Source organism: Globicephala melas, chromosome 15 (assembly GCF_963455315.2).
Source record: "Globicephala melas chromosome 15, mGloMel1.2, whole genome shotgun sequence".
In the NCBI taxonomy this organism is placed as follows: domain Eukaryota; kingdom Metazoa; phylum Chordata; class Mammalia; order Artiodactyla; family Delphinidae; genus Globicephala; species Globicephala melas.
Window position 1 is genome coordinate 75583148 of NC_083328.1, and position 16643 is coordinate 75599790.

Below are 16643 nucleotides of genomic sequence, written 5' to 3' on the forward strand. Positions count from 1 at the left end.
GCAGAGGCCTAAAAAACATACAGGCATACCTCGTTTTACTGCACTTTGCTTTATTGTGTTTTTTACAAATTAAAGGTTGGTGGCAACCCTGTGTCAAACAAGTCTACTGGCACCAGTTTCCCAACAACATTTGCTCACTTTGTCTGTGTGTCACATATTGGTAATTCTTGCAATATTTCAAACTTTTTCATTATTATTATATTTGTTGTGGTGACCCATGCTCAGTGATCTTTGATGTTACTAATGCAAAAAGATTACAACTCACTGAAGGCTTAGCTCACGGTTAGCATTTTTTAAGCAATAAAGTATTTTTAAATCAAGGTATGTACACTGTTTTTTTCAGACATAATGCTTTTGCACACTTTATAGACTAGTGTAATATAACCATGACTTTTATATGCACTGAGAAACCAAAAATTCATGTGACTCACTTTATTGCGATATTCGCTTTATTGTTGTGGTCTGGAACTGAACCTGCAGTGTCTCTGTACTTGCATATCTTTCTTGCTGCTTTTGAGAATTCTACCGTTACTACAGTGTGAACAAACCCAGGCTAGCCTGTTGGTTGATGAACGACACTGACCTGATTACTGCCATCACCCTTGTCAACAGCCAGCCAAGCACCAGGTTTGTAAGTGAGGCCAGTGGGCCACCAGTGATCACAAATGCATATGGTGAGCCCAGCCAACAGTACATGGAACCAGAGACAAGCCATCCCAGCTAAGCTTAGCTCAAATGGCCAACCCCTAGAATCACAAGCAAATAAGCTGTTGTAAGCCCTGTGTTTTGGGGTGGTTAGATACGTGTATCAGTTGGCTTTTGCCAACATTTGCAGTGTGTGTGACCACCAAAGGACTTGTGCCCAGAATACATAAAGAATACTGCATATCATTAAGAAAAAGACAACAGCCTAATAGAAAAAAAAGTGGACAAAGGCTACATATGATATCATTCCAACTGTATGACATTTCTGGAAAAAGCAAAACTATGGAAACGGTAGCAAGATCAGTTGACAGGTTGACAGGGGTGTGCCGGGAGAGAGGGAGGGATGAATAGGTAGAGCACAGGGTTTTAGGCCAGTGCAAATACTCTGTTTAGTGGAGGATACATGTCATTATAAATTTGTCAAAATCCACATAATGTACAAAACAAAGAGTGAACCTTCTTCAAAACACTTCAAGGGCTCCTCTGGCCTGTAGCAGTAGTATCTTGCTCTGGTATTGCCACTTTTCCAGGTGTCTTATAAGCAGGTGTGACATGTGACATCAATGCTGATGTTATGATAAGTTACTTAAAAAACAAATGGCTGTAAAGTCATTCACAGAATGTTACTTTCACTTGCTGCATTCAGATGTTTTCTTAATTAGGAATATCAAGTAACTCTGATTATTGCATGACTTAGTGGAGAAAACAGATAGAAAGCCACAGGCTATGGGCTCACATGGGGTTTTGTCTCTTGTAACCTTATGATTAGACTAACATATCTTGGCGTGGTAAGTAGTAAGCATTCACTGAACTGTTGATTTTATTAAAAGTCCTCTCTCACCAAATTGGCCCAAAGAGATTCTTCTCCTGAAGCCCTGAAGTTTTTAAGACCGTTGCTGTTTATTCAGCAACATCCTAAATTAGCTTTATGTAAGTAAGTTGCATCTCACACTAGATTGAGGTCTAAGAAAAGATAAGAAATCTGTGCATAGATCAGGTTATCCTTAATTTACCCATAATGTGTGGTGCATGTGGTTTTATGCATACAGCCTGGTACCATTGTTCTCAGGCACAGTTCAATGCTAGAACCCTTAATCTAAGACACAGGAGGAAGCAAAAAGAAAGGCAGATGCAGGGCTTCCCTGGTGGCACAGTGGTTGGGAGTCACTGCCTGCCGATGCAGGGGACACGGGTTCGTGCCCCGGTTCAGGAGGATCCCGCATGCCGCGGAGCGGCTGGGCCCGTGGGCCATGGCCGCTAGGCCTGCGCGTTGGAGCCTGTGCTCCGTGGCGGGAGAGGCCACAGCGGTGAGAGGTCCGCGTACCGTAAAAAAACAAAAACAAAAGAAATGCAGGTGCAGATAGAGTTTGGGGCTTCTGAATCATTCTTTATGCCTTTCCAAGAATGATCAGATCCTTGGTGGTGGGGAGGGGGTGTAGGTAGAGTATCCACTTGCTCAGGGCTTTAATCCTGTTTTACTGTTATTCTTGATGAATAGTCATGGATGTGTCTGTGTGAGGTACATGTGACAGTGCCTATCTGAGAACCTAGCGTCTCTTTATCTGGCTGTTCATCTTCATATCCTTATTGCCTGCCACATAGTCAGTGCTCAATAAATATTTGGATGAATTGCAGGGACTCAAACACCGACTCTAGACCTTGCTTCTTTAATCCACATACACAGAGTTCTTTGGAAAGCCAGGCAGAAGAGCTTGGTCACCTGCTTCCCCTCTTCCCCAAATTGTCATTTTATCTTTGTGGCTTCGGTAAAAAACTATCACTTCATAATGCTTTTGGGCATTGGTCACGTCTTTCCTCGTCAGCCCTAATCCCCGAAATGGTATGTAGAAAAGTACATTTACATCTAGAAAGTATTTAGAAAACTCATTTGGTTGATAACAATAATGCAAAAGCCTTTTCTTTGGTTATGGTACAGAATCTTGTACTGCTCTTGGAATATTAAAGAAATGCTTAACCAAAGCTAGTTTCATTTTGACATTGTTTCCCTCCCATTTACACTCCCAAGTTATACACAGACTATCATCAGTTTCATAAGTATGGTTCTGTTATTTCAGAGTAGGAATATCGTGTGGGTTCCTAAGGTCTCTCCCTGTGACCACTGAGCTTAGGGAAATTAACCATGGAAGGAGGAAGCTGGTGGTTGGCAATCTGGTTCCATGTAAACGAAGGTGTAAACCTTCCACTTTCAGATGTCTGCCAACTACTTGTGTCCTTAGTCAGCTGTACCACTGTCCTCGGCAAAGTGCCAGAACCCCAGGGCCTGAACACTTAAACTGTCCCTATGGAAAGCAGAAGGTAAACAAAACAGAAGTGAAAGTAGATTCAATTTTTTAGACTGTTCTCTTACAGGAATGGGTTTTGTGGTTCTCAGCATTAAAAAAAAAACTACTTGTTCCAATATGTTTCATTGACATCAATTACTGTAAGTCTGATTCATTTTCTGCCTATTGATTTCTGCCCAAGGTGAAATCTATGACATTTAACAGAAAACATAAGTGATTAAAAAAAACAAAAAACAGATACTTTAAGCATTGTAAAAATAAGGTTTAAAGTCAGTGGTACTTGAAAACGCAATTTTTATATTTCTTTGTTAACTACTCAGCTGTGTAAAAAATAAATAAATGACAATGTTAACGTTCTGTTAAGCTTCCAGGAGATGTTGTGATTTACTTTGAAGATTTTTTAACCTTACTGTTTTGCAGCTTTACTCTGACCCTAACGTGTGGGTACTGATTTATATTTTAGGGGTGTGCTGGGGCTGCTCTATCCTCTGTCTCTCTGAACTGCTCCTTCACATCTCCTATTTCTCCATGCTGTGTTCCTCTGCTTTCAAAGTACCCATCCTTTGTGTTCAGTGCAGAGTGTTTATCTTCATCTGTTAAGGTTTGTTGTTGTTGTTTAAATTTCAGTGATTGTCAATTCCATTTCCAAGATTTCTCATTTGTTCTTTCCTATCCACTTATTCTGGCTTCATTCCTCCCTAGATTTATTTATAGCATCTTTTTTATACATGATTCCTTTATTTATCCCTGATCTCAAATATATTTATCTTTAAAGTGCTAACAATAAATTTCTTGTGGAATAGATTTATTTTTCTAGTTGATTTGTTGGCTATCTTTTTCAGAACTAGTCACCTTCTGTTTTTTTGGTACCTTGCTTGCAGATCACTTTGAGTGGGAGGCCTGTTTTTTTCATTTGTTCTGTTTTTGAGCCTAGCTGTGCCTTTGTGCTTTTCTTTATATTTAATCAACCTCGCTTTGTGTTCAGAGCAGAGGGTGCACATCAGAGCGTGAAATTGGTCCCACCATGTCCACCAGATGGTTCCCCTTTGTGAAGGGTACTCCACACTTTCCATTCCTGCCCTCATCCTCGTTTGTGGCGAATTTGTAAAACAATTTGATTATGCTTTTTTCCATGTTGTTTTCCAAATGTACATAATTGTTCTGGTAGTGATTTGTAACTCCATTTTCTTTTAACCTTACCCCCGACCAGTGTACAAGATGACCCAACATTTCCTCAAGCTCTGGCAGGGATGATTATTGTATATCCTTCTGCCTTTTAAATGCTGGCCAGTTTTGTTCCTTCCTCCCTCCCCCTCTTTCTCTTTCAACTACCACATAAGAGTCTTAGGTTCTTGGTTTACTTTTCATCATCTTTTTCTGTTCAGTACATAATCATTTTAAATTTTAAACCAAAGCAAGCTTGGTGCTTGTTAGCTAAATTTTAAGCTTTTTCATTATTATCTAAGCGTTGTAGTTTATCTTAAAATTTAACAATATTGAGTATGTGACTTCTCGTGTATTGATTATATAAACAGATAAATATAATAAAATATTTTCCTAAGGTTTTTGTAGTAAATTATATTGTTCCATTAACTAGTATAGGTAAAGAATACAGCATTGCTTTCAACTTGAAAGACATTGAACTTCTGACTGATAATTTGTGTATTTCTCAGAGTATACTTTGTTATGCAGAAATTTTATATTCTCATTTATAATGAGATTTATGAATAACGAAATTTGTTCAACACGTTATTTTGAAGAGTTGGTTGCTAAAATTTTAGTCTAGCCACCCCTCCCCCCCATTTCTATATATATCTCCCTATTCAGTGGTGACTACTGCAAGAGTTCCAGGAAATGTACACCCTGTATGTTCACTTATTGCATTTTAAATTATTGTCTTTACTGTACTTCTGCATTTCCCTTCAGTCTAGTTCTGTCTATTTCTGAGCGCCAGTAGCTTCCATAAAGTACTGGATAACGGTCGGAGCAATCAAATTAGGCAACCATTTGTAAAATGGGGGTGCGGGGGAGCATAGAAGATGCTGAAGGTGCTAAGGGACTTGTAGTTCACTGCAGTTCTAGCAAATAAAAGGTACCACTGGAGTCTTTTCTTCCTTTAGACTTTTAAAACAGATAGCTGTCTGAACCATCTAAAAATAACCCTTTTTGCTTTGAATCCACGTTTTAGTAACACTTTTGGTACTCTCTTGTCAGGAGGCCGTGTGACTCAATTGCACAGCAAAATAATAATAATAAAATGATTGGAAAGCAGGATTGGACCAGACATTTGCTTAAACATATTCCCTTTCAAGAACATTTCTGTTCCATAAAATGAAGCAGATTGGTATGGAGTTAAGGACTCTTTGAGGGGGACCTTTGGAATCATCCCTTAATTCCATCACTAGAATTAGGTTGAGTGCCGACTCTGAGCCTGGGCCGGGGCTAGGAGGGGTGAGAGAGGTGAAGGTCTAGGCCCTTCCCAGCAGACTCCCAGCTTTAACAAGATGCTGGCTCCACCTCATCACTCTCAAATAGTTTTAAGAGAAATATGCATTTTACTGTGGAGCCAATAAGAGACATTCACCCTATTCTGGGACTAAAGAGAAAAAGGTGTTAAAACCAAAATTGCTAGGTTTAACTTAACAAAGTGCTATAAACCTGAAAATATTTCTGCAAGGCTGGATTGGCTTTTATGCCTATGTGTTTTCAAAAACGGAAATCTCAAGTAAAAAATTACCAGCTTTTCACCCAAGTTTGACTTTTTGCCTAATTGGATTTGGGAGGTATTTGAATAATGGATCATGAGCTTTCCCGTAAATACAGAAATTGATTCACTCTGGGCCCTAATTCATTCCAGAATTACCAGAGCTTTATAAGCATGTTATATCCCTTTGTACTCACTGGGAGGTCATCTGTTATCTTGTTAAGTGAGTGTGGGAAGATGGGAAATAAAGAACTAGCTTTAGAAATTATTCAGGTAATGTCAGTTTCTGCCCTGCTCACTTCCTTGCCTCTTAAGATTTCCAGTTCAGATGTTTTGTTTAAACTTTATCAAGCATTTTCTAGCCCAGCTTTCTAGCCCAGCAAAATCATAATTTTGGAAGAACTGCTTTTTTCCTCTCATGAAAACGGTTCACTATAGAGATGAGTCAGATCATTTTGGGTGCCCATATAAAATGATACAGTGTAATTTAAACCATTTGCCTGTAAGCTTTGACCAAACTTGAGCTCTGCTTCGGTAGCACATCATCAGATTTATTCTCCAAGAGAGCATGAACGTTTGACGTCCATTACATATGATGTTTCGTTCTATGACATTTCTGAAACCTACACTAAGAATAGGAAGTAAGCTTCTAAAAAACCAGTAAAGAACTGTCCGAGGGAAAGAAATGGATAGGGTATCTATTTGTTGGTATATTTAATTTCCCACTGGTAACATTTCTAAGTTAGTGTGATCCCATCCCTGAAATTATGAGGTACACTTTGAATGATTCTTGAAACGTTCAGTAGGTATTTTTTAGGGGATGCTTCTGGGAGTATGTTTCATGGCAAGTTTATTGTTTCCTTTTTGGCTTGGCTCCTCAGTTTACCCAGCGTTCATCTTTTCATCATCAGCTTTAAGGCCTTTATTTTATTGTGTGTGTGGAAATTTTACATACTTTGGTGGATTATTTAATCTTTGGTCAGAGTAATCGAAGATCTTCTAGGGATACTTCATGCTTGGGATGAAAGTCTCCTTAAAGTTGTTCATCAGTCAGGGATCTGCTTTTTCTACCGCAGTTAGAAGGTTAGCTTACCTTTGATACAGTTTTAGAATACAGAAATCTTGTTTTGCTGTAGTTCTGTAAAGGTTTGTGGTACAGTAGTGTATCTGCTTTCTTCTAAACCACTTTTGGTAGTTACTTTTAATTTTAAAGGTACTTTATCACTCCTCAATTTTAAGACTCTAATCCTGGCATTTTATTTTGCTGAATGAAATGTAAATATTTGTATTCAAAGCATGCATATATTTCCCATATGCCATTCTAAAATAGAGAAACACTTAAACTGGGTATATTTTATTATTTGTAAATTATACCTCAAAGCTGGTCAGAAAAACTAATTGAAATACATAATTAAGATCTGTGCATTTTGCTCTATGAGTATACCTTAATTTTAGAATCTCTTTTTTAAAAAGTATTGTGTGAATAACTCCTATTTTTATTAGGTATCTCCGAGTTTTGCTGTGTTCTCTCTCACCAAAAAAGTACAGATTAATAAATCCTTTGGCTGAATAAAATCAATTGCACACTGTTGTTGCTATTTTGGCCCTTATTTCCTCAGAATGAATACTTGTTAGTTCAGTGGTTTATCCATGTCAATGATTTCTTCCATCTTCATCTAGTCACACCAGCTGGAGTGATCAGATTGTTTCACATCACAAGGCAAAATTCATACCTTTTGCTAAACACTTCCAAATAACAAGTAGAATAAGAAATTTAAAACTGAGATTTATTTTTTCAAGTCATTTTTCTGTGTTGTGTAGCATTTCCCTGAAAGCTTAATCTCATCCATAAATGATGTGATGGCTAAGTTACTACTGGACTAATTTGTTTAATCCCAAGTGGGCTTATAATATATCATCATAGCTTTAAATTATTATCTCATTTCTAGTATGAGTCAAAAACTCCTCCTTGTCATTTTGTAGTTTTTTTTAATAAGTAGAATAGCAGAATGTGGGCATTCTTTTTTTTAAATCCAAGTTGAATGTATACATGGTTTAAGAGCTTAAATAATACCATGATAAGCTTATAATAAAATCCAGTTACTTGCTGCCCATACCTCCCTGTTCCCCAGTCTTTCTCTTCATGGATGACTATTTTGAACTCTTTGAGCTGCTGACTCTAGCTTGTATTTATTTCCGTATTTCTAAGGAAAATGCTTATCTTTGGATTCATTGATTTAGATCTTTCCTAAGGTATAGGATTTCACTTTCTTGAACAGCCATTCCTTCTGCTTTCCCACTTTGCTTCCCCTCCCCCATTCTCCCAGTATGTTATACTTTTTGGTTAAAACCATATTCATTGTGTACATTATTTGCCTATGCACACAGTCACAGATAGTGTTGTACTGTACTGTTTCCTTTTTAATAGATTTTCCTGTAGTTAATACTTTCCTGCCTTTTTTTCATCTATAGAGTTTTCTTTCTACCTGTTGCTAATTCTTCCCATAGCTTCTGATAGCCTCTCAGAACAATTTTCCACAAGCTCAGTCAGTGCTATGCAATAGAGATACAGCGCAACCCATATGTGTAATTCTGCTTTTTCTAGTAGCCACAGTAAGAAAGATAAAAGGAAGCAGATGAAAGTAGTAGTACAGTTTGCATAATCCAATATGTTCAAAACGTTATTTCAACCAATAGTCAGTATTTCAAATATCTGAAATACCTTACTTTCTTTTTTTAGCACTAAGTCATCAAAATCCAATGTGTATTTTTACACTTGCGCAACATCTCTTTTCAGGCTGGCTGCATCTCAAGTGCTCTCAATAGCCACGTGTGGCTCGTGGCTGCTGGGCTGCTGTTTCGGACAGAGCAGTTTCAGGTGATTTCTCAGCTTCAGATTTGGTCTTGGAGGCGTCCCTACTGGGGACCTCTGTTCTTTGGTCTGGGTCGCTGGGTCTGTAGGCTGCCACACAGCTACCATTTTGAGACTTCTTTGCTTTTCTTCTCAGTTGGATTCCCTGTTTTCTGGACTTCAGGTCTTCTCATTTCCCTTTGGTGGTCTCGTTCGGTCACGGTTGGTACAGGGGACAAAGGCATGTTGTTGACTCGTCTGTCTCTTGGGTCATTCTGGGCCCATCTGGCTGCTTGCCTCCTAGTGCTGGTATATGGTTGTCATCCTGGGGCCTCCCCCGTCACAGCTTTTGTGGAAATTTCCTGTGCCTTTGCTCTTGTGTTGGATCCTTCCCCCCGACCCCTGTCCTGTATATCTTACATCTTTCTCTTTCTTGGTTTATTTCCTCACTCAGGTGGAAGACATGCTCCAGTGGATTGCTGCAGCAAGGGGGCAGAGGTGGTAAAGTTTTTGAGACCTTGCATATCTGAAATGTTTTTCTTGTTCCTTCTCTCTTGTTGATTATTGGGCTGTGTATAGAACTCTAAGTTGGACATCATTTTTCTTCAGAATTTTGAAGGCATTGCGCCATTGCCCTTCAGCTTTCAGTGTTCTTGCAGAATCTGATTACCTTATCTTTTGAAAGTGAACTATTTTTTCTCCCTGGGAACTTACAGTATGTTCTTTTTGTCTGCAGGATTCTGGAATTGCAAATTAGTGTGTCTCAGTATGGATCTGTTTTTATCATTTTGATGAGCACTTGATGTGTCTGGGAGATTTCCTTGAACTATTTTTTAATGTATTCTTTTCTTATATTTTGTTTTGCTTAATTTTCCATTATTGTTATTTATTTATTTAGGCTTTGCCTTCTGGAAAGGTAGGATTTCTTCTACCTTTATCTTATCACTCTTCAGTTAACCTTATCATTTCTGCCATCTTGTTTTTAAGTTGCAAGAGACATTTTTATTGTATACAACATCCTGTTCTTAATCCATGGATACAGTATCTTATCTGAGTATATTAATAATGTATATATTTTAAGCTTTCATTTCTCTGCAGTTTATTTCCTCTAAGGGGCTTTTTTGCCTGTTTTGTTTTTCTTTTAAATCTCTTTTGTATCAGAGGCTTTCTCTCCTCTGACATCTTGTAATCAGTGGTGTGTACATGATGAAGAATAGGGGCTTACAGGGTCTGCAGCGAGCTCTGAGCAGGTGTAAGGGGCTTATCAGCACAGATCTGGCCACTGGGCCTCTAGGTGCAGGTAGGCTGTTATTTCCGTACCCCTGTAATGGCATCTCTTGGTCTTTCCTCTTGTCTGCTCAGATCATCTAGAGAGCACTCTGCCCCCTGATTTACATCTTCCAGAAAATAAATCTCCAGATTTCTGCAGAGTTGTGAGGCAGCAGTCACCCAGCAGCACGGAAGGGGGCGGTGGGAGTGGAGATGCTGCTCCCCTCAGGCAGCTCTGCCCCGCCCCCCTGCAGTGAATCCCACCCCTCCTTCCAGAGAAGCACACTTTCTGTGCCTTTGGAAGGTTCTGTGGTGGAAATCATGATGGTTCTCTGCTTTCCCCACTGCTGGCTTGTAATTGAGCTTTCTCAGGCCTGCCAACCACTAATCAGTCTGATTTCCAGCTTCCAAAATTGTGTTGCTATTATCTGCTCTCCTGTTCTCTCACTGTGGGTTCGTCTTTTTTTTTTTTTTAAAGTTGTAATAGACTATGCATAACATACAATTTGCCATTGTAACCATTTTTAGGTGTACATTTTAGTGGCATTAAGTATATTCACATTGTTGGATGAGCTTTTCTTTTAATAATGTATAGTAAAATACAGACTTAAAGGAAAAGCCTTTTAAATAGGATTATAGGGTTGTTGATTTAGGGGAGCAAAATTAGATGTGTGTGATCCATGTAGCAGGACGCATAATGTGCATCTTCTGTTAGTCCAGGCACTTGCTCTTTCTGACAGTTTGGTATAATGGGATTTGTTTACCATCTCCTAGGAAAGCATTTGGACAGTTTGTTGGCGTAAAAGGGCATTTTATCTGCTCTTGATAACTGTAGCTTTACAAAAGGTTACAGATGGAACTCCCAGGCCTGACTTGGAAGGCTCTCCAAGATCTGGCCTGTACCCACCTGTGTGCCCCAGGCCTGTTGTTCCTCCCACCGGCCCACTCACTGTTCCTGCATAAGACGTGAACTCCAGCCCCCGTGCCTTTGCCGTGCTGGGGGTTCCTGAGTGAAACGTGCCCACCCCCCCCATCTTCCTGCCCTCTTCCACGTCTTTCCAGCTCCCAGCCCCATGCCACTTCCCCCCACCCCAGTTGTCCTTCTCTTTTCCTCCCATGACCTTGGGCATGCCTCTGAATTAGCACCTTGCATCTCCCACACTGCGTGGCTCCCTTTGATGTCCGTTTCTGTGCTGGGTCTTCCTCAGTGCCCGGCACAGGGCCCACGCTCAGTTAACTATCTAGATGAATTCCTGATGCCAGAGATTTCAAGGGAGAACTCTTTATCCTTTTTTTGTAGGATATCCGACACGAAGCCAGTGACTTCCCATGTAGAGTGGCCAAGCTTCCTAAGAACAAAAACCGAAACAGGTACAGAGATGTCAGTCCCTGTAAGTATTCACATCGCCGTTACTCTGCTTCCATTCAGCTGCAGGACCTCTCAGTCAGGACTCCTTTAGCCCCGGGGTTTGGTAATAAATTGATAGCAGTAAAGGTTTATGACTTGATTGTTTCCTATAATAAAGGCATTAGAGACTTATAGTAATGGTTCATTTTTCCACCCTTGTAGAAGGGGTAAGGTTTCAGTTCCTGGAAAATTCAGCTAAGTTCAAAGCACTTTTTTTCCACTTTGACTATTTTAATGATGAATCATTTTCCTACGAGCTGAAGCAGGGTATAGCAGGCATAATATAACCACTTCTGGGTGACTCAGCAAAAGTCTTATTAGACCCCGAGCATTGTATTGAACTGCTAATGATGCCCTGCGCAGGCATTAAAGGGTGGGAGCGTTCACCCCCTCAACTAAAGCTGCAGTCAGCTCTGCTTGTTGACCCCACCCCCCTGCTGCCATCATCATTTTTCAAGCTCTTTCCTGCCATTAGCTCTCAGTGTGCCCGTTGGCATCCTCCTCTGCCTTCTGAGTAATTGGCTCTCAGTCCGCTGATATCTCGAAAGTAAATAACCAAATATGTTAGAATTTGTATAAAGTAACAAAACCTGGAGGGGAGTGAAGGATGTGAACTTTGCCACCTCCTCTAGGCCACAGAGAACCTTCTGGCTCACCTCCATGTGGCTGTTGCCAATCAGTGAGGGCTGTGGCTGCCAGCAGCTCCCCCGGCACTGCTCTCTGCCAGGGACATTGAAGATGCAGCTGGTCAGTCCCCAGCCAGGCACTTCCCGCCGGCCTGTCAAAGCTCACTGCCCTCCCGCCCTGAACTGTGCAGCGCCCAGGTTCCCGAGAGGGGCGCGAAGTTGGACCCCAGTTGGCACGGAGCAGTCTGCCTCCAACGGCTGCCACGGTCCCTGCCCCTCAGAGCTTTGTGGCCTTGGGCCGGCTGCCCCCTCCTCTGATCGTCAGTCAAACAGGAGTCAACGCGGATCTCAGGATTGTGCGAAGATGAATAAAGTCACGTCAGCCGCTTAGCCCAGTGTCTCACTCGTGAATGTTGGCTGCGGTTGAGATGGTCACTAACTGAAGGTGCTCGCCAGGAACATCTGAAGCGCGGGTCTAGGTCAAGTGACACATGATTTTGCCCCAATGCCCAATACTCTTGATTGAGCACGTCTAGGCTATGGCACCTCGTAGGCTTTATTTAAAAATAATACTAACAGCCTCTCCTCAGGTGATGCTGCTGTGAGGCCCTGGCCAGCCGCCCTGAACTGGAAAGAACCATCACTGTCCGCACCTTTCACATGGTGTGGCCATGCCCATGGTCTCTAGCCTTTGCTGTACTTGCTCTGAATTAGGCAGTAATGTTGTCTTTAATATTCCTTTTCTACATTTTTGATCAAGGCTCATCTAAATGGTTTTATGAACCCGTTTTACAGAGGAAAAAACAGCATTTAAAATATTCTTCCAGAGACGCAATTCCCAAACCTTTTCACCCTCACCCAATCTTACTCCTTTTATTTTGCTTTTTCTCCCCTACCTCTACTCTTCAGTAGAAAAGGTGATTTTCTTTTAAGGTTATGGAGGAAATGGGGAGAATGTTTCAAGGTGGAAGCTCTGGGGACTGGGTATTATCTTCCATTTGGCAGGTGAAAAACCCAGCACTCGGTGAGTAGGTTGTTTGCCCAAGGTCACCACCCAGTGCTGTTTGAATCCACTCACATAACCACCAGTGCCGGTCATAATTTTTTTTTGAGATTTCTTATCTCCATGACCCACTTAAATATTACCCAAGTATTTCAGTTTGTATTAACCCTCTATGATGAGAAACATTATTCGAAACAGTGGCTAATTTCCTAAAACATCTCTTTGGAATCCTTTTGAATAGGAAGCCCCAAACCACTTATCCCCATTAACTTTTCCTTTCCCACTGGGCAGGGGGAGAACTATTTATGGGTGGTCACCTGAGTTTACTGTCCATTGTGTTGTACCAGAAATAAAAATACCCACCTGCTCTTGTTAGCTGCACTAGCAGGATAAGGAAGGTGGCTTACCCTCAGGGAAACATGGCTTTTGTGACAAAGTTATGGTAAAGGGGAAAAAAAGGGGGCTGTGCTTTTTCAGTAACCTGGGGCAGACCTTCCAAACACAAGCTTACTTTTAAAAACTCTTCTGAAAGTTACATTTAATAGACTTTCAGTGTTTTGGATTCAGAGTTTATTTTTTCCAGTTAAACTGTCTTTTAAGTGTCTTTGATCATGAGATTTATGTTATACTTGAACTTTGGAAAAAAAAACCTCGTATCAAGGAATTCAAGGTATGACTTTTCACACTGTTGTATACTTAAGCCACTTAATCTTTGAACCATTAGGCATAGGTGAGGTTGAGGTGTGATCGTAAGTCTTACGTACTTAGCTCATTGTACCAACTAGAGCTCTGGGGACTGGGTGGAATTTTTGGTGGATTTTTTTTTCCCTTTTAAAGATTGAAGCCACTGTATTTTTTACCCTTTAAAAGTATATATTAGGCATCAGAGAACAGATCCCTTGACATCCCCTTTCCCCGGTCTTCCAAGTTGTGGGGACAGTAACAAATATCATAAGACGATATAGCCTAAAAACAGATTTCCCAAACAGGACATATTCTGTGTTTTAGTATAGTTTGCCTCTGTTGCTGTTTCATGTTAAGTTTCAAACACTTCCAAAAACCTTTCTGAAAATACTAGTCGTTTCCATATTGATAACTAATCTCAACTAAAACAGCTTGGCCTCAGCCAATGTGAACGCCCTGAGTGCCACCAACTCACCTTCTTGCTTTTTCCCCATGGGGTGCACTGCCTGTGTGGACATTTGGGTCCTCCAGGATTAACCTCTGAGTTCTGGTTTGCCTTTCAGTTGACCATAGTCGGATTAAGCTTCATCAAGAAGATAACGACTATATCAATGCTAGTTTGATAAAAATGGAAGAAGCCCAAAGGAGTTACATTCTCACGCAGGTAAACGGATTGTTCGAATTTGACTCTAATGGTTTTTGCCTTACTTGATGTCAGCGTAAGAGTTTCAGAGTGCTGTTGTCTACACCTCAAATAAAATCTGCCACATCTGTTTAGAAGATCAGGTTTTAAACAACCCAAAAAAGCAACAAGGAAGGAAAAAGTCTTCCTTCCGAGATTCAGTCTGGTCGTGACATGAATCTTTTCTGGGAAGTATGGCATTGCTGGGTTTATAGAAAACAGCAGTAAAATGCCAGAGTGGCCTGTGGTCTGTCGACAGAGGCAGCAGCTAGAGAAGAGCAGTACCTGTGTTGAGTCCATAAGTATTCGCCTCAGAGTGTCCAGTGCTGCTCGTGGAAATCTGAGAGGGTTAGCAATAGGCGAGGAATCTATCCAGATGGCCATTCAGAATTCCTCTGCATGGTCCTCATTCTTGCGGGGGGTGGGGTGTATGGAGGGGGTAGGTGATGTGAACAAACATGCACAACCACTTGAAACTCCCACTGGTTTTTGGCATCTTTATGGGAAAAAAAAATCATAAAAGTGGTTTAATAACCTTTTGTGAAACACGTACTGGTGTATGACCCAAAGACCATGGGTATCTGGGAAAGGGGATAAAGGAGTTTCTTTTTAAGTAATTTTCTCACGTCTTAATCTGTTACCTGTAAATTGGTCTAAACAGTCTTAAGTTTCTCTCTCTTTTTTTAATCCTAATTTTTGTTTTTTCATTGCGTATCAGTTTTTATCAGTAGTATATTGGGTTTGCGTTATAGGGTGATTGTGAACGTCATAGCTGTGGTTAATATTCGGAGACTAAAATGACAGTGAAACCAGAAAGTGCAGTGAAAAAATTCTGCTTTGGGGCAGGGCGTATCCCTGGTGGCCCTTCTTTACTGTCCCTTTTGTCCTGTCCCAATTCCTTTCCGCACGTGACCACAGTTGGCCCTCGTGCCCCCCAGTCAGTGTATGGAACGTCAGTCCCCGGGCCCTCAGCGCATGGTCCTCCCAGCACCTCTGGGGTGGGGATGAGAAGGAGCGAGACCTTGGTGGTGGCAGGCTGGTGGGAAGAGGTTGAGGCAAAAGTGGCTTCTTGGGAACTTCTCTTTTTAGAAGTAGTCAAGTTTCTTACTTCCTAATTTCAGCCATTCAGCTTTGGTGTGGGGTCAGGAAGCCCAAAGCAAAGATAGGGTCTGTAAAGTCACATGGAGTGTTAGGAAATCACCATGGAAACTTCTACACCGCTGTCCTCCCCACCCCCATGCCCTAGCGCTTCCTTGGCACATCTGAAGGTCTGTCTGTTTGTCAGGTTGTACCATGGTTATATCCAACTGCTTACATGGTCTCCCTCTGCCCTGAGCTTTACATACGGGATTGAAGCAGCCTGACCCCAGAGTTACATCCCTAGACAATATGACTGAAATATTTTTTAAAGCATAGAGAATAATGTCACAGGTGCTGGCCTTCATGTCCATCTTCAAGTGTTGGCTGAGTTTGGCGTGTATCCTTTCAGATCTTACAGGATTTTTAATCCCTCAGACCCATTCTAAACTGGGGTGAAGTATGGGGGCAGGGGAGTAACAAGAGCCACCGCTATGGGGACCTGGCAATAGGGTCCTCGTGCCCAGCCATGGGCCCCCTGATTCCTGCCTTCCTGGAGCCGTTTTTCTGTCACTTGGCTGGAAGGGGTTACCATGGAATCCGCTATTGTCTGAGACCCTAAGGAGCCAGGATTTGTCAGGTTTAGGCAGCAAATCCCAGATAAGTTCAGGGAAGGAAGCGAGAGGGCACTGAGGGCTCCGTGGTCGAGGGAAGCGCGGTGAGACTTAAAGGGAAAAGATGTAAAGACTGAGGAGATTTTGGATGAAAGTGAATGGAAACCATTTTAGAAGAAGTGGTGCTGGCCAGAGGAGGTGACATGCTCTGTCGTGCAGGTGATAGGTGATGTCCCTTCCAGGCAGCACTAAAAATTGAGGCAAACTTGAGGCATTCATACCCTATATCCAGTAAACATCTGTGCCCATTGCCAGGGGGGCTGGAGTGAGACAGGCCCCGCTGCTCAGCAGGCACCCCTACCCCCCATGCCTCGGTGACACCATACCCCTTGGGCCACCCGCCTGACCATTTGTGTGTCCACATCTCATGTTCCTTGGTCCAAGGATGAAGGCTGTCTGTGGTCAGGTTAACCATTATTAATAGTAATAATAATCGGTGCATTTTATTGGGTGTTTACTGTATTCCAGGTACTGTGGTAAGGCCTAATAAGTATTGATATATGAACATAGTTAATCTTCACAACCCTGTGAATAGGTGGAGAAACTGAGGCAAGGAGAGGTGGGGTGACTTGTCCGAGGTCACACAGATAGTAAGTGATTGGAGCTGGGACCAAGCCGTCGGAAGCGTCCCTGTGACCCCTTCCCCACACTGCCTCT

The 16643-nt window shown here is 41.6% G+C and overlaps 1 protein-coding gene across 3 annotated transcripts in view; it reads left to right on the forward strand.

The window, feature by feature from the left end:
• PTPN1 (protein tyrosine phosphatase non-receptor type 1) overlaps positions 1-16643 on the forward strand; it is a 67993-nt gene that overhangs the window by 34204 nt on the left and 17146 nt on the right. For 2 of the 3 annotated variants that reach the window (XM_030839079.3, XM_060284912.2), the window contains 2 exons: positions 11133-11223; positions 14117-14217. In XM_030839079.3, coding sequence (XP_030694939.1) covers positions 11133-11223; positions 14117-14217 — 192 coding nt within the window. Of the gene's footprint in view, positions 1-8509; positions 8591-11132; positions 11224-14116; positions 14218-16643 lie in introns of all 3 variants that reach the window. The other variant, XM_070043644.1, reaches the window with a different exon arrangement.